Source organism: Necator americanus, chromosome II (genome assembly GCF_031761385.1).
Source record: "Necator americanus strain Aroian chromosome II, whole genome shotgun sequence".
Lineage (NCBI taxonomy): Eukaryota > Metazoa > Nematoda > Chromadorea > Rhabditida > Ancylostomatidae > Necator > Necator americanus.
In genome coordinates this window covers 31177284-31202569 of record NC_087372.1, presented here as the reverse complement: position 1 = coordinate 31202569, position 25286 = coordinate 31177284, and the positions used below count along the sequence as shown (strand labels likewise).

General features: G+C 40.2%; 1 protein-coding gene across 4 annotated transcripts; it reads left to right on the top strand.

Moving 5' to 3' along the window:
- Positions 1-1056: 1056 nt before the first annotated feature.
- RB195_020048 (uncharacterized protein) lies at positions 1057-24445 on the top strand (the record flags this gene model as incomplete). 4 transcript variants are annotated; one of them, XM_064188176.1, is made up of 26 exons in its annotated part: positions 12528-12617; positions 12677-12823; positions 13083-13223; positions 13306-13373; positions 13581-13695; positions 14342-14402; positions 15351-15432; positions 15515-15607; positions 15678-15848; positions 16075-16267; positions 16588-16697; positions 18432-18528; positions 18596-18695; positions 18778-18857; positions 19188-19271; positions 19705-19790; positions 19858-20034; positions 20681-20817; positions 21166-21273; positions 21525-21620; positions 21688-21840; positions 22005-22088; positions 22406-22540; positions 22640-22743; positions 23340-23459; positions 24272-24445. In XM_064188176.1, 26 exons carry the CDS (start codon positions 12528-12530, stop codon positions 24443-24445), a joined length of 3006 nt encoding a protein of 1001 aa, XP_064044057.1. The 4 variants fall into 4 exon arrangements, with proteins under 4 accessions (XP_064044059.1, XP_064044058.1, XP_064044057.1 ...); XM_013436916.2 differs by lacking the exon at positions 22005-22088; XM_064188178.1 differs by lacking the exons at positions 12528-12617; positions 12677-12823; positions 13083-13223; ... (21 more) ...; positions 23340-23459; positions 24272-24445 and adding exons at positions 1607-1676; positions 2102-2214; positions 2279-2356; positions 3490-3585; positions 4850-5398.
- Positions 24446-25286: the final 841 nt, after the last annotated feature.

The window sequence follows — 25286 nt, the reverse complement described above, 5'->3', positions numbered from 1 at the left end:
ACAAGCACTGAAATACGTTTTGAGAAAAGCAATTAAGAAGACCATCAGAAAAAGAAGACCACCAGAAACTTTTCCATTGAAAATATTGAGCTTAAGAAGGGTGAGTTGTAGTAGGATATGAGTTATGAGTGCAAAGGGCTCGCGAGAAGCATGTGTTCATACAGTACACGCCAAACGTACTTTAATGATCGGATTCCTACTCGCCAACTTGCTCACCATGCCAATCGATGGAACGATAATCGATAAAGTGGAGTCACCTCAGAGCTTCCCAATGTTTTTTCAGCTCAAAGTATTTCCTGTTCTTTCTCGGGCAATTGTTCACGATCAGTAGCACTTCATAGTTGTTCTAGTAGCAAACTCCATTTTCGTTACTATCATCGACGCCATCGCTCGATCGATTATCGATTCAACGGATGGAGTACCAGTTTTCGTCTTCACAGACAGCGTCAGGTTGACACAATACGTTCAGCATCGACTGTTAGTACAATAAAAGTGCTTAGTTGTTTATGAAGGGAAGACGAGAAGGACCTGATGAAAACAAGAGAAAAGCGACTATTGGGATGCGCTAAAAACTCACGAACGTCATTTTTATGGAAATAAAGAGCAGTTTGATTCACTTTTACCGAAAAAAAACAATTTCATAATTTCTGAACTCTAACTGCAAACTCGTGTATAGGCGTGGTGAAAACGACATGAAGCACGGGGAGTTGCGTAGGCGGCTGCGCTCGAAGCGGCGCGGTGGAGACAGCGGTTTGAATCGAGGTGGGACCATGGCGAACTGCAGAGATGAGCGAGGATCATTACACGATCCCAACCGCTACGCTCCATCGCGCCGCATCGAACGCAGTAGCTTACGCAACTCGTCTGTGCCTCATGTCGTTTTCACCCAGAATACAATAAGCAATGCGGCATGAGAGGGCCGAAAACTCTTTGTCACTGCTAGAAAATAATGGACCGTTTCTCTTCGTTCACATGACTTTTAATATCTGTCCGTGATTCTGAGGTTGCCTCCAATTCATCAATTACTTGTAACATTCTGGTAATTCTTTAGAAACAATGAATAATGATGTGACAATTACTGGTGTCGACGTTTATCGGGTGTATGTACTTCCGGCGTTGGGTGAACTGATAGGCACAGGACTCTTCGTATTTTTCGGTTGGTCGAGCTCAAACCTTACGTTAATATCCACGATCTATTTCTCAAAACTAACCCAATAAAAAGAGTTATATTTTCATTTACGTGTTGTTTGTTTGCATTTAATTTACATGTTGTTTACTCACTGTTAGTGGAATCACAAAGCAATTGGAATCATCTTTTGAAATTTTCAAAGATGGGCGCTTCTCTACGTCCATTTTAGTCGGTTTACCCGATAAATATCACCTATTTTCCACGTTTTAATCAAAAATTGGAAATTCAAAAATTGGAAAAAAAATGTAGAAATTGAACTCTTTTTCGGACTGAAATAGCGGAAATGATATTTTATTCAATTTAATTAATTAATATTTGTGTTATTTTATCGCATTATTATTCATTTCTTAATTAATGTCTACTTTAGTGAATTTGTCAAGCGCCCCCTCTACAATAAGACCAATAACATATCCGGTAATGTCTGGAATCTCTTTATACGTGCTACGAGGATTCTTCTCGAAGATTACTCCTGGATACTACAATCCTGGTAATACCTTTTTTAGTGTCGATATTGTCGATAATTACGATATTTGTGCCGGCGAAATCGTTGAGAAATCTTTTAAAAACTGATTATACCATAGAAACCAGCCGCAAATGTTAAGATGAATTTTATAAAGCTAACGAAATCGTACAAAGGAATTTTATTCTCCAAAAAAGGTGCTTTACAACGACTGTACCATTCATTTGCCATTAGAGTATATATGTGGCCGAATTTACGAATTTATATCAATAAGTGTGACACATCCTTCTCTGGCATAACTAGCTAAACTAGATTTTTTTCCCTGAAATGTTTTTTTTACCTCGCGCAAAAATTGAAATTGCAGATAATCGGTGTATTTAGAAATCTGTTTCCAAGCTGCAATAGTTTATTGTTTTACTGTATGAAGACAAGCAAATATTGCCACATTTCAGCTGCCACCGTTTCACAGCTCGTCCTCCGACGTCTCGATGTGCCGAGTATTGTAGCTTACGTGGTGGTTCAATTTTTCGGCGCATTCCTAGGCGCGGTACTCTTCCGTGCATTGGTTAATATTGATGGCCTTTAACGCAATTCTTTTTTTTTTGAAAAAAAATTGGTTGCTTAATTAGGTGTCGGATTTCATCTTCGTGGACTACTTCATTAGCAGCTATATGAGTGCAGATGCAGGAAGTATTTCCAGATCACAGGTGCGTGGGTTTTTTTCTATCCGAGAATCTATTTCCAGTAAAAAGTAATAATATACGCACAATTCACATATGTATTTGCATTATCAGCTGTAGCTAAAGCTAGATACCCCCAGCTTCGTTTTTTTTTTAAGTGACAACAAATTTCCTCATCTCCTAAGCACAAGTTTCATTCTATTGGTGTCGCTGCTTTCAAAAACCTTGGAACCAAATAACAAGGATTATTCGAAAAGTCGGATGAATCCGAATCACTCGAAAATATATCTCTGGATCGATTTTAAAATAACCATATCGAATCTATTCAATTGGTTCGAATTGCACTGTCTTGAAATATGCGAAATCACCACAATAAAATTTAAAGAAGTGATTTCACAACTGTGAACAATTCGGTTATGAACCCTCTACCAACCGGTACCGTATCGCTGATTTGAAGCAAATAATCGTGCAACTTATAGCACTCGGGTCGACCGACCTGACTTGTTGTGCAACTACACAAGCTGTTGCGCTTAAATCGGGACTTCAGGACCCTCACTCATCTCTTCAGTACAACTGCAGCTAGCAACGATTCCGCTTCTGGCGCAACTGTTTGCACAATTGTACTAGGTTTCTGGTCCTTCTGACAGAAGTGTATACGGTAGCCTAAGAGAAATATAGCCGGGACAAAATGACATGAATTTCGGTGCGACCGCGATCGAAGCGATGGGGCGTAGCGGCTAGGGTAGAGATGGGTCCCTCTCTAGCAACGCTCATCGGTACAGTCCGCGATGGTCCCGCATTGATCTCAACCGCTAGCTTCAACGCGTCGCTTCAAGCGCAGACGTTTACGCAACTGCACTGAGTTTCATATCGTTTTGATCCGACTGTAACAAATGCTGTTTTTTTTCGCGAGATATATATCAAAAGCGTAGCATTCTCATGTCAATTTAATCTTCCATAGTAGAAGAATAATCTTTTGTCGAGAATTCTTCTTGAATGTCCGTTGTGTCCACATTAAATTGAAGATTGTATTCTAACAAGGCAAAAAGCAAGAAAAAGATTCTTATAAATGATAGTGATGATCTCGCGTCTTCTGGTTTAGTTTTGTTGTCAAACTAGTCCAAGTGGAAAACTACTAAGACGATTGTTGTTTACTTCAGGGTTTCTTTTTGGACGTTATTCTGTCATCAATAATATGCCTCAGCTATTTAGCAGAAATTAATCACTCCGATCATTTGCGAATTCCTGCATGTTGGGTGGGTGTTCTTATATTTTTCTTATATTTCTTGTATCTGGAGCCACATATACAAGTGTGAGTCGCAATCACACGTTTGAGTGTACACACTGAGAGCATAGGAACTATATAACCTGCACAGTTATAAGGCGCAAGATTCTAATGCATTGCAAAAAGTCACGCTGAACTCCCGAACACTGTCGAGTGAACTCTGACAAACCACTCATCATCGCTTCCACGTTTAAGAGGAATCATCGATGCCATCAGCTTACTTGGTGGGAGCCAACCTTTTGAACGTCTGAAGACCAGCATGAGCGAAAGATGAAGAATCTCAAAGTTCAATTCGACTATATTCTGACGAGGAACATTCCTCAGTTGGACACCGTAAATCTAGAGCTGCTTGGGACGTTGCCTTCGACCCTCACCACCGTCCAGTTCTTCTCAGCTTTAAGATACGATTCCACAAGAAAAACAGAGTACTTCCTCTTTGATCGAAAATAGACATGACAACTCTGAAAGACGAAGTATGCAGAAAGAAATGCTGCGAATGTGTGTCTATTCATGACGGAGTACAGACCAGGTAGGAGCTCTGCGATGCGGATTTCTTCATAAAGTGCATCCAGGACGCTCCAAGGAAAAGGCTTCCGGTTTAGATGCCGCGATGTTTACATTTGCATCTGCGGAGACAAGATCCACATACAATTTTGTGTATGGTATTATGTGTATGTGTCGCACACAGAACTAGCGATTTCAACCTCTGAGAAGAAAGTAATGTCGTCAACTGCAAAAAGACCGCAAAAAAGAAAGGACATGAAGAGCAAAGGAGTTTGGGAAGGTGTGGGAGGAAAAGAACTCCCGGTAAGCCTATGCTTTTACTGAAACAGTATAGTACAGCAAGATGAAAAGATGTTCTCCAGTCCTCAACATTGCCAGTGGAGTGGCTCTTGGTGAAGCAGCCCTGCAAATTTGGAGGGATCACTTCAAAACTTCCGGCAAGCGCCATCAGCTCCTGAACTTGAGCACGTTCATAGGCCGACATCTGCGGTTAACGGAGAACCACCGCCCAGGTCAGGAGTTCCAGTCTGTAGCTAAAAGATGAGGATGGAAAGGCGGATACAAAGGAATTGCTGAAATATCTTCCCCGTATGGGATCCGTGAGATGACAAAGATCATCCGTTTAATATGGATAAACGAAAGGAAACCTGACTCATGGACGCGCTGTCATAATTCCTCTTCACAAGAAGTTATCCGTCACGGAGCCTAGGAACTATCAAAGAATCTCTTAGCTGTGTTATGTACAAGGTTTTGGAGTGGATTATCCTGGACTCATTAAACATTGCGAAGAAACAACGCGCGACGAACATGCTGACTTTCGTCTTGGCCGATCTAGGATTGATCAGGTGTTGATTGTGAGGAGAGTGATCGAAATCTGGCAGCGGTGCACGAAGCCTATGCAAATAGCCCTTCCTAACTTTGAAGTTGTTCTCAACTCTCCTCATCAATGCTGTGCTCTTACCGATAGAGTACCAAGAAAGTTCGTTTGCTTGCTTGATGACGTGAGCCAACGAAGAACAGCTGCAGTTCGTCGGATGTACAAAACTGTTTCAGGTGGTAACTGGAGTAAGACAAAGGGGAGTGGCATTACCCTTCCTCAGCTTCAATTCAACTCCGCTACCGATGGCATAAAGCGACGAACAGTCGATCAGTGTCTTTCCGACATCGTCCTAACACCATCAGGCTGCTTCTTGACCGATATTGAGTACGCCGACGTTGTTGTTACATTCATACAAGCATTGCGTAACTCCATCGTGTTGTTAACGTTGTATCGAAGCTAGCTGCAGCGTATGAGCTATGTCTATGCCCTAATAAGTGCAAGCAGATGTGGGTCTCTTCATGACCTTGGGCAGGAATAAAGGTGGACGAACAACCGATCGAACTCTCCGATGAGTTTTGTTACCTGAGCTGTATGATGAAGAACAACTCCAGTTATGAGAAAGATATTCAGCAAAAATGGGTCGGGGCCACTTCTGCATTTAACTCCTGCGCCAAATTCTTGTGAATGACTTCATCACCGACGAAGTCAAGCTGCGTGTCTACTTATCTGCAATTCGCCCCATGATAATGTACGGATCGGAGACTTGGGCAACACCGTCTACGGTGATAGAGAGGCTTGACTGCACGGAAAGAAAGCTGCTTACACAGCTCCTTGGATACTTTGGGCACTGGGTATGCTACGATGAAGAGGTTTACGCGAAAATCGATGTGGTGTACCGGCGGATGACACGTGAAAGGTGTAGTAGTACAATAGAAAAAAAAGAAGGCGGTTGACCTCATAGACCTCACAGACGAATTTTTGCTCGTTTTATCTTTCACCTGTTTCATTTCAGACTCTTGTCTCAGCCTTCTCTTTTACTCTCATCGGTCAATCAGGAAACGTTGCTCTTTCGGCAGCAAATGCTTTAGTCTATCACATATTTACTGGGAATAACTCGGCTACCGCCAATCTCTACCTCCATTTCTCGGCTGCCGTTATAGCTGTTGTTCTATCGTGTTTCATAGTTTGGTTAGTTTGGCGCGTGTTTTCCATGACGTGTTCAGATCTCTTCAAAATGGTGTCTACTCAATTTCAGGTTCCTAAAAGTACCTGCCAACCTAAAGGAGACAAAAGTTACGACACAGCCAGAAAAGCGAGACAGATCAACCGACACATTTTAATATGGGGAAAAACGAAATGAATGAACGAAAAAAAAATTCATCTGTTTTATTGCTGCAAATACTGATAAAATATTTTAAACAAGATGAATTCTACACTATACATCCACATTTTTCTTCATTTCCATAGTGAAATTTTTGTATTGTTCTTGGGACCACGTATACGAGTCCGATAACTACTGGCTCACAGTGGCGGTCACAGTCACAGTGCTTGAACTAAATACAACCACCAACTAAATGCAATGCAGTGCAACCAACCAACCAATTTGAGTGTACGCTTTAGGCACGCTGTATGACAAATGTGCAACTGAAATCGTCTTGAAAAACGGAGTCTCTTAAGCCGTTCTCTTAGGAAGAGTTGGAACCAACCAGGATCTGGCAATCCACAACCCCATTTCCAGCTTATTCCGCGGGTTTGCTCACCACATCAGATCCTGCGCGTTGCCTTTAAATGGGTAAGAAACAGGAATACCCTTCCGCATTTATTTGTATTGTTTATTACTGTGTGGCCGTACAAGTCTGATTGCTACCTACGCGTGATGGCCCTACTTTGACTATACGCGATCAGGCACTCTAGTGTACGAACTGGGAACCTAGGAGCTATACAACGTGCATAATTATATGGTGCGAAATTCCCATACATTGCAAAAAGGTGTTGTTGTCCAGCACATCGCCAAACCCCATACCTTGAAAGGTCAACTGCCTGAAGTTGAGCATGGAATCCTTGGCAACAATCATTCTTTCGTCACGCTGAACTGCCGAACACTGTCGATCCGAGGTACTCGGGTTACTCCACGTTGATATGCAGTTAACGCTAGACAGCAAGTATCGCAGGACAAGGAACAGTAATAAATGGCTGGATTCTGTGGGTGCTCTTGTTCCAGAGATATGGGCAGAGCTGTGTTGAACGACGACACCACTCGAAAAAGATGCGGGCAACTACGTCAGAAAATGATACCAAGCTGTCGATTAAGTCAAAATAAGTCAAGTACGGTTGTAAGATTACCCCAAAAATGAACTCTTCAGATACATTATATGAGATTTGAAAACATGAGCATTCAAGTGAGGAAGAGTCTCAAATTTCGAAAATTAAACTATTTATTTACAGAGGTGGAATTTCGTTTGCGTCCTAGTTTTCGGAAAAGAGCAGAATAATTCCATCTGCTTCGGTTCCTGCCAGAAAAACAGTGGCTAGTGCTTTTGAATTTCTTCGACCAGTAAACCGCTCCAGACCTCTACTCATTTCATTACTTGGTCACTCGATTTTTATCTCTTCGCAATTTACTTGAAAAATATTCTTGCAGAACAGTTCGCGGAACGGTTTTTGACGCGGCGCAAAATATCACGCGAACAAGATCACTACTGTTATATTGTTACAGTTATTTTCGGATACGCTATGAATAAATATTGCGTCCCGGTCTGGTTTAGTTTTTATCATTCGAATCACTTGATTTGCAGAAATCTCACTTGGAAAATGGTAAAGATGCTAATATTCAGTCTGCTCTAAAACATAAGCGTTGAGAGCCCACTCCAATTCATTCGGACCGGATCAAGAATTTACGGCTCCACACTTGTGCTTCCGGATAATGGCTCAGCGAAATGTCTTAAATAGTCGTGTTTCGGTCGTAATGAGTTATTCTCGTGCTTTACTACGAATGCGATAAACAAGATCACCGATAAGATAGTAGAGAGAACTTTCGTGGTTCCAAGCACCAATGATACGAACCGACATGGTAAACAAATTAAAATGGGCTGTTACAGTGGACGTTAACGAAGATCCCACATACAGCTACAGGTTTTATATCTTTCGTTTTCCTTTTTAAAATTATATCAGCGGTGAAAATTATATCAGGTACAGTAGTAATCAATGCACTCAGTCTTCAAAAAAGCGACTAAAGTTTTAGAAAAGGATATGGGTAAAGAGTAGTTTGGGAAAAGGAGGTACTCAATCGCGCTCCCATTTCTGGATGGAAATAACTAAATCAGTCATGACTCTAAGACCTAAGCGTCGGTCTCAAAGGATCTATGACATGTAAGCCCTTAGTAAGCTAAAGTTACTAGGAGAAAAAAGTGAGATAGTAAGATAGAGTCAACAACTGTAAGAGCGCGGTTCAGTGGTGAAAGGTTATTCACTTTCTTTGATATTTATTTGGTTAAATCGACTGATTCAAAACGTTATAATACCACCACGCCGTGAAGCTTTTTTTATTCACAATAACTCTATTAATTTCTATAATTTAATAATCACAATTGTAAATTTCCTATTCTAATAATTTTATTCATTTACCGAGTAAAGAAGGGCAGGTGTAGCGCAGTCGGTGAGAGGGTCCGCTGTCGGTAAGACCGATCGGAACTTCGAGTCCGCCCCAGTGTTCACCAAATCTTTCATCCTCGAAGTGACTGGTCTTTTCTTCTTCTTTAAACGAGAAAGCAAATGGACAGAAAAATGTTCTTTTTTATATTTTCATGTTCTGTTTATGTTTTTTATGTTGTTTCGTAGGCGGGTGTAGTGTAGCGGTTAGAGGTTCCGCTTCCTGCACGATCGATCGGAGGTTTGAATCCGCCCTAGTGCTCACCAAGCTCCAGGGTCGATGAATTGGTGCCAGACCTGTCTGGGAGGATAAAAACACCGATTTTACGCATTGGCTAGCCTTCGCAAGTCATTCTAGGCCAGTTACACGTTCGTAAACGTCAAACGATTCTGAATTGAAGTGAACGTGAGGGCGCATCCCAAGCGGATTGATTAACGCCAGAAACTTTATCCTTTTGTCCTTTACCGAGTAAAAACTCTATCACCCTAATAGCAGTAGTAGTCTTATCCGGCACTGTTCCACCAAATCCACCTTTTTTTCTTCTTTATTATCCAGGACTTTTTGCCTGATGGGAGGAGCCTAGTATGACCCGTCCCTGTCCACTTTCATTCTCCTCCAGCAGTCCTCAGCCGGTAATCGCATTGAAGACATGCCTGCTTGATTGCTTATTCGCCTCAAGGGCACGTAACTAATCGCATCGGCCACGGTTTTCACTCGGGGTTATCGACTTTCTTCTAATAAGTTCAAAAATTTTTAGAAAGTAAAAAGGACGGAAGTTTCTAAAAGAACTAGTAATGTCCACAATTTACAATTCTTTTTGGTGCCCATTCAAATAAAATACTCACAAAAAACCTTGGTTTTGATTCGGACAAGCAGATGATCTTTTTATTGTTGTCCCAAAATCAGTTTTGTGTTTTTTTCTCAGTAAAAAAATTCTTCTTTCTCTCCATTCCCATTCCTTTTCCACGCAAGACTTCTTCGCTTTACAGTACATACTCGTGCTATTGGAATAAGTAGTAGAGCTCCATTGGAATATCTCCAAACCTGTTTTATGACCTCCTCTTGCCACGTCTCAGTTTTGTTTCCCATTTTTACACTGTTCTCACTTATTTTCAGTTCGTACCTCGTACATTAAATAGTGAGACCTCTCGTTCTAAAAAAAATTGCATGCCGACCATTATCAATGCAGAGGAACGTCCCTGGCTTCACAGCACCGCTTTGAGAAGAACTGCCCCACCAACCGGCCTATGAACCTGAGATGGTAAGTCGTTTTCAGTCTTCAACGCTTTGATGTTTCCGCTTCCGGCTTCCTCAAGTTCTCGCTTCCCGCCCTCCCGATCCTCCCATACAGAGTGGTCGATTCTAAATGAAATTCTAAGCAATGCAAATAGAATAGAAGCCCGTTTTCTCTAGGAAAATGTTGCTGGTTGTTGGTTGTTGCTGTTGGTGAAATCGTTTCTCTTCCAAGCTGAGGACGTAGCTGTCGAGGATAGTTGTGAGGGGGACTCAACGCTGCTCTAATTGAACTGTACTTCTGAGCGTAAAAGGTCCATGGAGCGCAAAAACCGTTCTTAGATGACAAATGTCCTTCCCATTTGAGAAGGCGATGGTTCATCAATCAACTGTTCATCTCTCTCTAGCTATGTAAGCCGGGGCACTAATAATACCAGAGCATTAGTCTCCTAGGACCTAGGATATGCAGGCTAGAGCTACTTAGACTTGAAACATTAGTGATTCCGGCTCTTTGTAGCTTTAGCCTACATGTCATGGATCCTCTAAGACTGATGCCTAAGTTCCAGGGCTCAGACTCACTTAGCTATTCACAGTGATGAGCTGCCGATTGATGAACTATCGCCTTCTCAGATACTTCTCAAAAGAGAAAGACATTTGATAATTCAGACCGCTCCACGTTTTAGGAACGTTTTTCTTGGCGCCAAAGCAGAAGCTGATTAGAGCAGCATTGAGTGCACCTCCCAACTACCAGTGCACCGTTGTCGAAACACACTGAGGAGATTAAATAGCTCTCACTAGTGCATTTGTACGCAACGAACTAAGAAGCCTCAAAATTCCCTTGTAGCTTATACCAACCTTTATGGATATTATTTGCGAACTCTGGAGGTGGCAGGGTATGTTACAATGAATACTAAGCATGATTTTTCGCAACGTTCACGGCTGACATCCAACTTCGTCCCTTTCTTAATCAATTAATCAGCTTTCATTCGATTTGTGTTAATCTATAATTCTTAGAAATGTGGCCCCTTTTCCCGACATTTCCGTTCAGCCACGTTGTTTACAAACAATTTTCTGATTGAGGACTTGATGTTTTATTACTTCATTGCCCTATAAGTTAGTTTTATCAGCTCGTTTTTAATCGCAGCGCAATTATTGTCACACGCAACTCCGAGGGAATTACTGTGACAGACGGTGCCTATGGGTTCTTCCTGATGCTCAACCAAGACGCCTGAGAAAAGAAGCAACAAAAGAAAGGATATACCGAAGAATTAATGCAGAAGGACTCAGAGAACTAGTGAAGCCAAAATTAAATCAGAAAGCAGTACCCGAGAAGAAAGAATTGGGCATAAGTACCGGTGGGGGGCAAAGTGTAGTTGGGAGGGGGGGGAATAAATAGCTAAACCAATCGGACCCCTAAGACCTAAGCACTAGCCTTAGAGGATCTATGACATGTAAGCCGAAGTTAGAACGAGAAAAGTAAGATAGAGCGTCCAGAAATAAGGACACCACTAAGTGCCCCCAACCACATCTTCACCGCGGTGGCTGGGTAAATTGTAGGTGGAAGGGAGGGAGAAGGGACAACTCTATCCCCTTTTTCTCTTTCTAGCTTTAGCCTTCACGTTATAGATCCTCTAATACTAATGCTTAGGTCTTAGATTCTCAACTGACTTATTAATTCACTTCCAGAAATAAGAGCGCGGTCGAGTGGGTCTCCCACCTACACTTTATCCGCGGTGACCAAGCAAAATAAAACTGTCTGTGTTTTTATACTCCCAGACAAGTCTAGTACCAATTTATCGACGCCGGAGGAATGAAGGGCTTGGTGAGCACCAGGGCGGCTTCGAACCATCGACCGTGTGGCTACACCGGGCCTCTAGCCGACTGCGCGACACTCGCCCCTTTGATGGCAGATAGAAGCAGAGTAAAGATGGAAGAGCTCTCTCGCAGCCTATGAACTGAACTACATAACTCTGAAGAACTATACCGTAAATGTCTGTCCGAGCAGACGAGTTCGCAGCTTCTTGAACCGTCGCTCGTGAGTTGCTATGTATAGGTCGTAGGTGAGCACACACAATTTGAATCACGTGGTTACCTACGAATTTCCGTAGTTGGAAAGTGGGGGGAGTGTTTCCGGACTTGCTTTTGTTTTTAAGCCCAGTTGTTCATGTTTAATGAAGTGTGCTGTGGAAACTAATTAACTACGTTGAATGTGGCATGGAACTACTAGGCTCAGCAATTCTTTACATTTGTTGCCAATTAAGACCCAGATTTTTCTGTCCTCTCGTATTTTTCCGTACCATTTTCAACATGCTTCTGTTGTTTTGCGCTCTTCTTTATTTTTCAGATCTACCAAGGGGAGTTTATTCTGGTATGAACTTCTCAAAGAGTAATTTTGTTTTTATTTTGGTGGGGATATTTCTCGTGATTCATGATCTCTCTCATTTTGTCTTTGAGAATAACTACAACAATAGAGTCATACAATTTGTGCTTATATCTTCTCTCTTATGTTCCTGTAAGATGATTGCGAAGAAGAACTAATGGGTTTACTCGATATCATGACATTACTGCGCTAGTTGATGTAAGAAGAAGAATGCTTTTTTTAATATCTGATTGTGGATTAGAGCGATTCGTCCATTCAGTTGTTCCCTCTGCTTTGTCGATTTCTTCATGTCAGCGCCAAAACAATACTTTCAGAACCGCTGCTGAAATGTATAATGGTATTGGACTTCAAACAGCACGTGGTACCGGTACAAATGGATACGTTCAAGCAAATCTTTCCAATTTGCTCTTATCACGGGTATTCGTTTCTTGGAGGGCTTTTATGTCCTTATTTGTTTTTCTATTGCGACGTTCCAGAGACGAGTAGAATACAATAGTGAGGCTGATTTGCGTCGAGCAGAAGCAGAAATTAATCGTGCTCCAAATGAAGACATTCTCCAACATCAGAGGAAAAGAGTGATAGAGATGAAATGTGTTGAGTTCGAAATGTTGATGGAAGAAAAGGTATGGTTATGTTTCGTACTTTTCTGTTTTTTTTATTTTTTTTACCATTATTTCGTTCATTTTACACTACTGATTAATTCACAATAATGTATAGTTTTCTTTAATGTCTAACTGGTGTAATACGTGAATCAGAACAATATGTAAGAGGCTCGTAAGACTTTTGTAGCTTCCACCAGTTCAACATATAAGAGACCATTTTGCAACACACCTCTCCAATTCTCCTTTTTCTATTGTTTGGCTGCAGTTAGAGTTCATTCAGGGGTTTGATGACGATGAAATCTTGAAGAAGGTATCTGATTATCGCAATCTCTTGCTGAGTCAACTTGAGTCTGGAGAGCTCAATTTGGATTCTGAACTCGATTCACGAGATTCACACGCTCGTGCAAAAGCAGCTGTACAGGTTTGTTCCGTTCGAAAGCGGCAATTTAGCAATAGATTTATTAATGGTATTTCTTTTTTATTTGATTACGTTAAAATTACAGAATCGGGATCGAATGAAAAATGCGCTTGGCCTGGACAAGGACTTTGTTCCTGGCACGTCGATGAAAACGTATGTTTCCTTGCATTAATTTGTTTCCATCTTTCTCTTTTCTTGAAATACATATATTCCTCGCAGGATCCCATATCTGCTAGATTACCTTTTGATACCTAATTACCTTCTACCGTCTTATTGAGCTCCTGTCACAAGATTGAGTATTTGCGAGCGGATACTCCATTGCTGTGGTTACATTCCAGATCCTAAGAGCACCTGTTCTAGAATGAAGAAGTCGGACGTAGTAGGAGCTGCACTTGCTGCACCAGTACAGAAAGCGGAAGAAAGCCTCCTCAACACCCTAAAAAATGAGATAAAGGAGAAGTCTGGAAAGGACAAGGTACGCGGAATTGGCTTCTGCTGTAGTCTACGATGTTTGAACCGCGCCTTTATTCGGTGTTTCACATGTCTTCTTTCTTAACAAATAGTTTTAACTTTAATTAGACATTTTCTCTCGCAGCAGTTGTTGTTCCAGAACTTTCCACTATAAAGTGGCAGTTTATTTGATCGATGCTTCTTTTTAAAGTTGCGTAAATGTGCCGACTTGATGAAAACATGGCTCTCTTTGATTTCAAACAACATTTATGGTTTAGCTTGATTCAAAGACATCTAGTAAGCCGCTTTAGCAATCTTCAGTGTCTCGCCCCGGAAAGAAATAATTGGGCTTAACTCGTTAACTATTTTCAATTAGATTCTTATACTACAAGTCAGTCCAATGCTATATAACTGCTATAATGCTATAAGGCTATATAACTTCGTGCTCTTCGTTAATATCCAGGAATGAGAATCTATCCATTTTCATCTCTAGATATTAACCATGAACGCACAAGTTACTGCTATTTTTTGAAATGCACTATTATAGCGAGCCAAAGAGCTTCAATTTCTGCGTAGATTTCATAGCGGTTACACCATTGAACGTGTATTCAATCTGTATTAAGAATAATGTTCTTTATTGAATAAGCACACTGCACTAGTTATTCATTTAGAAACGGAAGAAACGCCGCCAAGAAAGCACTTCATCTTCAAGTTCCGATAGTGACTCATCAGGTACATTCAATAGTTTTCGTTTCATTTCGGAACACATGTCAGATCTATGTGATTATTCAGTGCACTATTTTAGAACAAGGGAAGTTGAGAATTGAAATCGAAACTTGACTGTTTTCATAAGCATTTCTAAGTTTTTCGTCTATTAATAGTTTGAAAGTCTAGAGAGACTGCGGATTGCTTTTATTTTTATCCAGTTCGTACTTTCATTCGTATAAATGAGTATGTAGATTTCAAGGAACGATAGACCAAAACAACTGAGCTTTTTGAATTTGTATCCGTGCACCCCTGAAGTTTGAACTTGTAGTGCTGACTGCGTCAGTACTATTCGTTTGTATCTCTACCTATCGATATCGTTGAAAAATAGTGGGAGCAAGTATATTTCACAGTTATGAAATTTTGGAGAATATGTGTGAAACCTGTATCACAGGGAGAATGGTTATGATTTTATTGTATCGTTATATGGTATGCTTTTTATCGTTTTTTGATTCTGTATCTCGCTGTCGTCACTTAATGATGCTGCGATGCACATCCGCTAATTTTTGCTCTTATTTGCAATTTTTGTGGAACACCTCAGCATCATTTTAACATCTTGTACCCCATCTCTATAACTTTGCTTTTAAAGAAACTTAATGCTGCTTTTCTTCGAGAAACAACATTCTTCGTTCATCCTAGTAACTGATCACTTTTTGCATGTCTCATTTCAGGTACAATTTTTTCATGTGACTCAGTAATTTGGAGGATAATTATTCTTGTAATCAAGAATCCAAGATTTGCGTATCAGTTCTAATCTGATTTTACTACTTTACTTTTACTGATCTCACTATCTTTGCTTTTTTTTAGATTGTTTCTGTATGATTTGAAAATCTATTGCCTAAGAATAGAGTGTTTTTTCTTGGATGGAATTTATAGTGGCTCTTTTTACACCGAGGTGTGATATCTACACTTCAGATTCATCCGACGACTCTTCTGAAGATACATCGTCTGACGACTCTGACAGTTCCAGCAGTGACGAAAGCGTAAAGCACAAAAAGTTTGTTTATATTTCAATTTTTTATTTTATTTTATTTCTACTTTTCCAAACCTTCACACAGTGTATATTTATGGAATGTCAGGACCAAAAATCGCAAAATGGATAAGAAGGAACGCCATGATCGTCATGATAAGAAGGATCGCAGAGATGAGGACGATCGTACTACTAGAAGAAGGTAGGAGAAGAAAATAATTTGATCACTTGTTTCACCTATTATATACTCCGAAAAATTCATTTCACTTCAGAAAAGACGACGGCAAACGTGAGGAGAGAGTAGAAAAAAGACGCAGGAGCCGTACTCCCGATGACAATAGAAGAAAGAAGGCTCGTGGTAGCCATGATGAAGAAAGAAGAAGGAAGAGAAGAAGTTCAAGCTCAAATCGCCGCGAAGAAAGTTCGAGGAAGCGTGACAGAAGGTTGGGCGATTTAGCAGTTGTATCCGAATTCTCTTAATAACTCCGTTGAGTAGTAAAATGTTATGTGTGTTTTGTCGGTTTATCAATTGAACATCGACATAGTTCATATTATGCGGAGACTTTCACTTTTATGTTGCTTTCTTCATTTGGGTTATCTAGCTATTTTTTTCTCAGTTTTATTTTCCCGATAATTCCCTTATATCAGTTGAGTTACTTCCATTTTAAGCCACGAACGGTCTCCACAACGTAAAGTGAAGGAGGAACCACCATCTCCTCCTAATGAAGAAGAATCTCATCACAAGGAACAAACAAGACAATCTGAATCTCGTGGTAATAAGGAATCGAGGAGGGATTCGTACTCAGATGAATGTTCGGATTCGGATTCAAATGATTCCTTGAAGTACAAGATAAGAAGCACTGTAAGCATTGTACACAAGTAGTTCTTTTCTGTATTTCTCACTACCTCTTTCGTTGTGCTAGAGTTGCTTTGTGTTTTATACGTTTTACCACCAGCGGTTATTTGCTTTGTTTGTTCTTCATTTTTGAATGAATATTCTCGGTTCTCGATCATTCGTATTTCCAACTGATGTTGTTTGGCGTCTACTAATGTATAAATATAATACTGTATCAATATATTTTTTCTTTATGAACAAGGTGATTCTCCAAATCAGTTCTTTTGATTGTTGTCTGCATCTTCAACTGAATTCTTGTCGGTAGCTTGAATTTCTTCCATCTCTAGCATATAATGGCATTTTCGGACGAGCAAGAACTAATCGATCAGATTCGTCATGATTTGCGTATGGAGGACGATTCAGGGATGTGCACAAGAGTCGTGCTTCCTGAGCGCCGGTATTATTATTTTTGCTTCCCATTTTTGTAGTGAGCACACTTACACAATGCAATACTCGTACTAGAATATGTTCTGTTTCTCCATATTGCTTGTTTCTTTGACAGGCATAACAAAAATTACTAGCTGGAATGGAATTGTCGAATGATTGGTGCAGAGATTTCTTTTTAAATCTTAGACATCTCCTTTGAAAAGCATGCTGTAAGATACGGATTCTTGTTATTTTTTTAGCTTTTGTGGTAAATGATTTCACGCTGTCTGTCTTGGGTTATCAGATTAACTGTTGAGACATCTGTTTCGAAATTATAGCTATCAATTTTACGTGAACTCGTATATCAGAAAGAAAAAAATAAAAATGTAACTATGTATAGATGATAGGGCGGGTATAGTGCGATCTGTAAGAGGCCTACTTTGGAGGAAAGTGTCGTTAAGTACCTACAGCTGATTATGTGCAGCCGAATAAGTAGCTATAGAAAGGGCTGATGGTAAGAAAGAGCAGGGATATCCTATATTCGCTGTTTTCATTAAGCTACACCCATCGCGTTGAAGTCGCTTTTGGTTTTTGTTGCAATGAAAGGGCAAAATTTACTCCTAAGAAAATAAAGAAGACAAGAAGCTGACAACGTAGTAAATTTTGAAAAGTAGGATTTTAAATTTTGAGCAAGTTCAACTGAAAGTCAGCAAAAGTGAATGCGAGACACAGGCAAGTTTCTAGGCATAACAATTCAAGGCATTTTTTTAAGTTCATTCCGTATAAGTGCAGGAGTGAGTAGTCATCATTAAACGTTCAACTTTCATGAAATCTTGTTCTCTTCATTACTTTCTATTTGCCATTTAGCGAGCAATAACTTGATACATTTCCTTACTCAACAAATCAATACACCCAAACAGCCATACAGTCGATGACAATGGCAATCCATCGGAGTTATGTCCCCAAGATGCGCCTGCGGAGATACTTTGCTCCTTTTGCTCCTTTTGCTCCTGCGATACATTTTTTGCACTTTACTAGTCTGTCAGTGGCGAAAACTCAATAGAACGAAAACAAAGTGTAGCTGATTGATTTATTAGTCTTAATGTACTGGAAAGTAAGATAAGAATTCAGAATGGAGAACAGAAATTTTAGTAAGTAAAGGAACGAACAAGAAAAATCCGTTTTGAGACTTCAAACGTTGTAGTCTACTCACAGTTCAACACTTATTTTCCATTCTTGTGATTTTGAAAAGTGATTAGTAATCATTAGTGAATGTTTAAACTTCTTTCTTTATACTACTTTAGCGATCAGGATCGTAAGTTGGACGAGGCAGAAGCTGAACGCAGCGCAACGCTCTGTTGATGCTAATAACTGCTGCGCTGCGCAATTAACGACCGCCGTTGCCAGCCATTTCTCCTGAGCATAAGTTGTCGCGGGAGCTGTGGCTACCTAAGAATACGCAACCCCGGTGCGGCCGCACGGTCGATGGTTCGGAACCACTCCAGTGCCAACCGAGCGTTTCATCCCCCTTGGGTCGATAAATTGGCACCAGACTTGTTTGGGAGGATAAAAACTTCGACTTGATTATCGGCTGGCTCCCGCAATCGGCTTCATTATATAGGCCTACACGCAGTCCAAAACCTCAACGCATCCCAAGTGGATTGATATGCTGTCTTTTTTGTCTTTAAAATCGTCGTGTTCGGGATGAATAAAGTTCGGAAGAATTATTTGTCGCACACGACTGAATGAATCTTCTTTCTTTAAGAAGAGCTAAATATGGAGGTCTTCCGTTAAATTTCCGATCAGCCACTAGCTCGGATGACGAAGATGAACCATCTAACAGTGGATATTGCGATTTTGAGGTGAATTTCCTGAGTCTTCTTCTACCGCTATTAATTTCTCAATATAAAGTATGTAATTTTTTTTAAGATACCGCTTGTTGAAGAGTCCGCACTCACAAGTGAGATCATAGATGGACGATTGAGATCACGGACAATTGAGAGCGCTGACGTTTGTGGACAACAAATTGGTATAGTGAATGCTAATTTGTGGAAATTCAAATATGACCATTTCTGTTAACTTGATCGGTGGAAGCAAAGGTGAAACTTTAGTCAATGAGGATAAAAGTTCGGGAGAATTATTTGTCGCACACGACGTAGCAGATGTCAAAAACATTCGCGGAAAGCAATCGGTTGTCTCCAGGTGAGTTTCAGTGAATTTACAGGAACCTTTTTTTTTGATATGGACTGGTTGGTGAGCTAGACTTATCGACAATATGAAATGTAAACGTTATTATCACTTGCGGATTTAGTTTGGGGGATCTCTTTGCGAAAACGATAGTGAATCCATAAGTAGAATCTAGAAAGGCTGCAAAATAAGGGAAGAACTTTTTAGAGGTGTTTCTCACAAACTAATGCCCAGTGAGAAATTTTGAAATTAGCTTTTTTTTATACATTTCCGGTTTGTTCTCGAAAATGCTTCTACTTTGAACAATCCGTTGTTGGAATACGCTCGATTCGAGGCAATCGGCGAACAACCGTCCAAGTCTATACTTGTTCTCTATACTGACGCAAAGGACTCAGACGGGAACGTACCTAGTATAAAGGTAGTTTGTTGTTTCGTTCTTCTACTTCGTTCTAGCTTTAACATTCATGATGAAGCCCGTCATCAGACAGAGATAAAGCAGAGGATTTCAGGTCTACTTCTGCCTAGCATTATGTAGGCGGCTTTTTAAAGTTGTTGCGTGAGTAAACCGTGTGCTTCCCAATTATATGATTTTATCTATATTAGGTACAAAGTTCTATCAGTTTGCGAAAAGGACTAATTTTTAGTCACCGGATGATTCTTTTTTCCTTTATTCACTCCGTATACTTGTAGGAAGTTTTAGTATGTCCCTTAAGTGACTTCAAATCGATCGCTTCAGGTCCCAAGACAGTCCCTTTTCAGATTTCCTTGCTCTTTTCTAATGTTGCATCCGTTTCCTTCAGAAATCTTGCCATGTATAGGCTTTGATAGTTTAGTAATTCGGAAGCTTTTAGATTTCTGTCCAACCCACTGCGAAAGTCGGACAAGTGATCGGCTACTGCCTTTACCGTTTCTTCACAAATTTTGGAGTCGCATTAGGGTAAACTTTCGTAGTACTATTTTTGTTTGTTTGCTGTTTTCTCTTACTAACTACGCTCGCATTGCAGTGATAGCGTCGAGGACTTCCAACTACTAATGGCTGACGATGGCGGTGAAGTAGAACTTGATCTTCCTCCTCTGGACAAAGGTAGAGCCATAGGAGATCTCGGCTTTACTGTGCTTGCGATGGTTTCCAGGAAAACTAAGAGGGACGAGGAATCGAACTCGATGCATAGAGTGGTGGTGTGAGTTTTATTCTGTTTTCTTTCTCCATGTCGGGTCTGTTTTCCTAGAATACGTCTGTTTAGAATTTCTCTGGATAGATATTTTTTTTCCAAGAAATTGGAGAATGGAATATTTTGAGGTCAACATTCTTTTTTAGTTTTAGTTTTTAAGTGCGAAGATCAACGACGATTTTAGTGTATTGCTCCTTCTCCATAGATAGCATCAATATCAGAACCAACTGCCCTATCGTCTCGATTAAGTGCAAAAAAAAAACGAATAGTGTCGAAAATGTTCCGTTTCATCCACTTGAGATCTTACTTCAATGATCTAAAAAACAAAAATCAATCAAATTAAAAGGTCAGAGTACCACCATATTTTTTTAGTATTATTCCTTATCAAATGATATATTATTCTGCTGGTGTTCTTTATTTTTATGTTTGTAAAATGCAACATTCGCCACTTATTTCTCATGCTTATAATTTTGCCGTACTTTGGAGATGATAAACGATAGTGTGTATAAGATACTATGGGATAAAAGTTTTCTAGCCAAGAGAGACACTAGTAACCTTTCTTTTTTTCTTTTTCTCATTTTTTGATTAGTAGTATATATTGTTCATAAAAATTAGTAAGCGTCTTTCCTGTACGAAACTTTTTTTTGAGTTCCAGATATCTCCCCACAGGACAGCAATTCGTATTTGAACTCGAACACCTTGACCACAGCCTCGAGTGGCTACGAGATGAAACTTTGAATAGAAAGAATATGGAGATGGAAGGCACTATCGAGCCGCTTGGTTTAATGCCAGGTTCGATATTTCAGCAATTTTTTGAAGTTTTTCTTTGGTTAGGAAAATGTTTAAAACACGGTTTGAAATACGTTTTGGTTTGTGCTTATAAACTAGGTATTTCTTTGACGTAACGCAACTTATAACGTATCAGGTTTTTTTCTGGTTTTTTTTTTGTTTGGATTTTTGTTTTTTTTTTCATTGCCATCGCGCGACATTTACTGTCAACATTTGTATTTTTTATGTAAATACTTCGGAAAAGGTCTATGACTACCTTTCAATCTTCTTTCTCTTTGTCTTCTTTAATTTGTATCTTGTTCTTTCTTTTATTCCCTTCCTAGTGGTCGCTAAAAGTATTCACTTCTTAAGAAATGGAATATGATTTGGAGGATATAAACGTGTTTGGCAAGCCGTTGAACCTCCAACAATCGATCGCCAACACTGGATGCTCTGAATTCATCCTCATCAGGAAATACAGTAATTGTTTTCCCCATTTTCTCCAGCTTTTTTCTTGTAAAAAGTATTGACGTAATTTTCATGCAGTAAAGAATGAATGAGTATAGCGAAAGGCACTTCTGACTTCACAAAAATATGCTCGGCTTTTAATGAAGGAATGAAAAGGGATTAAGCTTTGTAATAATAGTGCTTTCGATCATCGTGTTTGATCTTCAGCTTTAAAAAATCCTAAATAAAACAAACATCACTGAACATTTGTTGTCTATTCTAAGGTTCTCGTGGTGATTTTCACCCTCGTGGAATGTCCCGACAAAGGAGCACAGCGTTGTTATCGCCCCTCTCAAGATCATCTAACAACGCGGCATTCGGTATGACAACACGAAATCGACTTTCTTTTCTCATGTTTGTACTTTTTTGAATGAGTTCTCATTTCAGACTTCACTACCGCAGGAGTGAGTTTCAACGAAACTCCGTGCATACCATCAGGAGGAACCTCTCCAGTCTTCTTTGTTGAGGACGATGAGGTGATCATGTCGTTCCGAGTGACTCGCCTTCATAAAGTGAAGAAAAACTGGCCAGCAAAGATGTGTTAGTTGCTTCTTGTTTCTTTTGTCAAATAAGGAATACTTTCCTTCGATCACTGGTAAATTCTAACAGTTTGTTTTGGGGAACCAAAGCAATATGAACATCTTTCAACCATCTTTGGCTTTACAAATAATGTAGCGGTTGTCCTTCTCAACCTTTCCTTTTAGGCTCCAGTCTTCCGAGCATCAGATTTCTAAATCATCTTCCACCCATCCTAAACTTCAAATCGGCATTCAAAATATTCATGATGGGTAAAAGTTTAAGAAAAAAGTTTTCTTGAAAATTTTGAGATCGGAATGATGGAACAGGAATGAATCCATTTGAAAACCTGGAAAATCTGGAAGAGTATCCTTTGGGTCGATATGCTAAATGAGATGTTTCGAAAACAAATATTTCATCTCCTCCTGTCTTTACCATCTTCTTCACTTGTTTCAAAAATTTTGTATTGTGCCGTGTCATTACTAACAATTGCAATCATTGGGTGTTCCTTCATGCATTTACGACATGACTTCAAGATAAATGGTTGTAATCCAACAATTATCTTTCTACCATTGAAACACATTTTCAGCGATTCGATTTGATCGATTCGATATCGTTCCTGTAACAAACAATCGAAAATCCTTCCTACCGAACACTTATCAAAAACCTATCTCCGTACCGTGGAACTACCTCTGCGATGTGAAGACGGTCGAACGGGATTCTGGTAGGTTTTCTTTCACCAATTCTTTGCAGTACAATATAATGTAGGTGATTTGTTTCTGCAACATAATATAGTGCACCCAAAAACCGAAATTTTCCACAGAATCCAGTTCGGTCTTGTCATTCACATGGCTGCCTCGCGAAGATGTTGCAGCATTTATCCGGCCTACGTTAGAGGAACAAATCAGTTTGCGTGATATAGCACAGGTGAGGTTGAGGCAAGGTTCTCTAAAACTGTACAGTCAGCGTCGAACTCGTTGTGTCGGCATGTCGCCTTACGTTCTTGGACCGGGGACTGTACTCTGGCCCTCTACCCCGCTGATGGTTGGGATGATTGATCGAGAGGATGATGGCGCTGATTCTGACCAAAAATGATTTTGTTGCGACTACAAGTATAAACTAATCAGATTCAAGCAGAATCATGCGAAGAAAATAGAAGAACCCACCAAACTAAAGTTCTGAGAAGATTATCAACGCTAACACCCAATCTATTGAAGAATCCATCGATTGCTGGGTGCAGAGAGCCAAGGTGCAGTCGGGTCAGAACGACATGAAGCATGGTGCAGTTGCGTAAGCGGTTTCGTTCGAAGCGGCGCGGTGGAGATAGCGGTTGGAATCGAGATGGAGTAATCGAGAAACGGTAGTAACGGTGTTCTCACTCGATCCTAAACGCTACGCTCCACCGCACCGCTTCGAGCGCAACCGCTAACGCAACTGCACGCAACTCGTCAGGGTGACACAATAACCTCACCGGTGACTGTTTGGTTGAAGCAGTGGCGGATTTAGCTAGCAGTAAATTACAGTACTACGAAGATCGAACGTGGAAAGTCGTGCTTGTTGAATTCGAATCCCCAGAAAAAGCTTCGCAAGCAAAAAGTCACATGACTGAAGTGATAGGGGCTCTCAACTCCTCTGTATATCAGGTATTCGGTTTTGTTTTTTCCCTTCACTTTGCACTGTTGTCGTCCATTTAAAAGCCTGAAATGAAAGTTCCCTGCCTTTTTCAACATTTGATGATATTCTTGTACGAAACAACAGGAAGCTTCAGACCCGACCACGTTTAGGACTTTTTTGAACTTCGATTGTTTTTCTGGATAGCGGTGAAGGGGACGAAAAAAGTGAAGTTGTTAATAAAGGATAAAAGATAAAGTCACTGGCGGATCAATCCACTTGGGATGCGCCAACGCGTTTTACTGGAATTCGTAATCGTTGAGGTTTTGGAACGCGTGTTGGCCTATACAATGACTTGCGGGGGCCAGCCGATGATCAAGTCAGGGTTTTTAACTCCTCGACAAGTCTGGTACCAATTTATCGACCCCGGAGGGATGAAAGGCTTGCTTTGCACTAGAGCGGATTCGAACCCTCGACCGTGTGGCTACAACGGACCTCTAACCGGCTGCGCTACACCCGCCCGAGGTTATTATTAATGGAATCAAATTATTGAAAGCATTTCTTCGAAGATTCATGCCAAATGATTAGATTTTGGATGAATGGATCTTCTTTCTTTTTGCATCACCTCTTGATGTTGCCTACGTCAAACAATCTATTTCTGTAAATGTAAGAAAATGATTAGGAAACAACTCTTAGAAAAAAAAAACGGCTTTCCATTGAAATGTCAGCAGTCCTCTGTAAAAAAAAAATCATGTAATTTTCTTAGGAATAGAAATATAATTTGCATTCAAGATGACGTTCTTTTTTCTTTTAAGTCCTGGCTATATATGAGTACCTTATTTAGGCTTATCAGCATTCGTCCAACGGTTCTCGATGTCCTTCCGAGGCGGCTGAGTCTGTCCTGATGCAGATGGCCGATGGTTTACTTCCGTCATCATCATCTACACGCTCTCGTAAATCGGCAACCATTAGGAAATTGACGAGATTAGGTCGAACTTTGAGAACGTGGAAAGATTAGTTGTAATTATTTATTGTATTTCCATCACTAGTCATGCAAATTTTTCATCTCGCACAAAATTCCTCACTTACTTACCTTGAACAAATTCCTCACACATTCATTGCTTAAGGGGTTCCATTTTTATGACGAGTACATCTCATATGACGTTGCCATTGAGGAAATAGTTGTAGTTTTTTTTTCTTCGAAGATTGTGCTAATACCATTTCTAGTTTTAATTGGTTGAGTCATTCGTTTTATGTGTTAAACTTAAGGGGGAAAGTAACTTTCACACGACGTGTCTTCACCAAGTAACATAGCTCGATGAAACCTGGACCATACATAGAAAGAACTGCTACAGTACACTACAGGAGATAACTGAGAGAAATACTTTAGAAACAGATAGAAATGATGCTTTCGTTCAAAGATAGTAACTATACTGAAATCATCGCGATTTGTTACAGTCCCCTAGACATCATTACAGAAGGCGGGAGATGATCCCTAATGGGTTGCGTGATTACTACGGACAGTAAGGGATGCTCTGCAATGTGCTCCCATACCGGCCACAAGGTTGGTAAGGAGTTCTGGAGATAGGGCGCTATGGTTTATAGTCGCGCTGAAGTCACGCTGACGTTTCACCATTTAACGTCCAGCTTTCTGTGCACGACTGAGAGACCTCTGGGAACATACTCTGCGCACTTTCATTCATTTCCGCCGAGTTGTTAGTAGAATGTTATGTTACTTTATCTGTCTCGTCCTTAAGTTTTGCACACCAGTGGGCTTTTTAGTCTGGATAAAATTAATCTTGCAGGGATTTATCGTAAAATTAATTTTGCAGGGATTTATCTGTTATCACTCAGAGGAA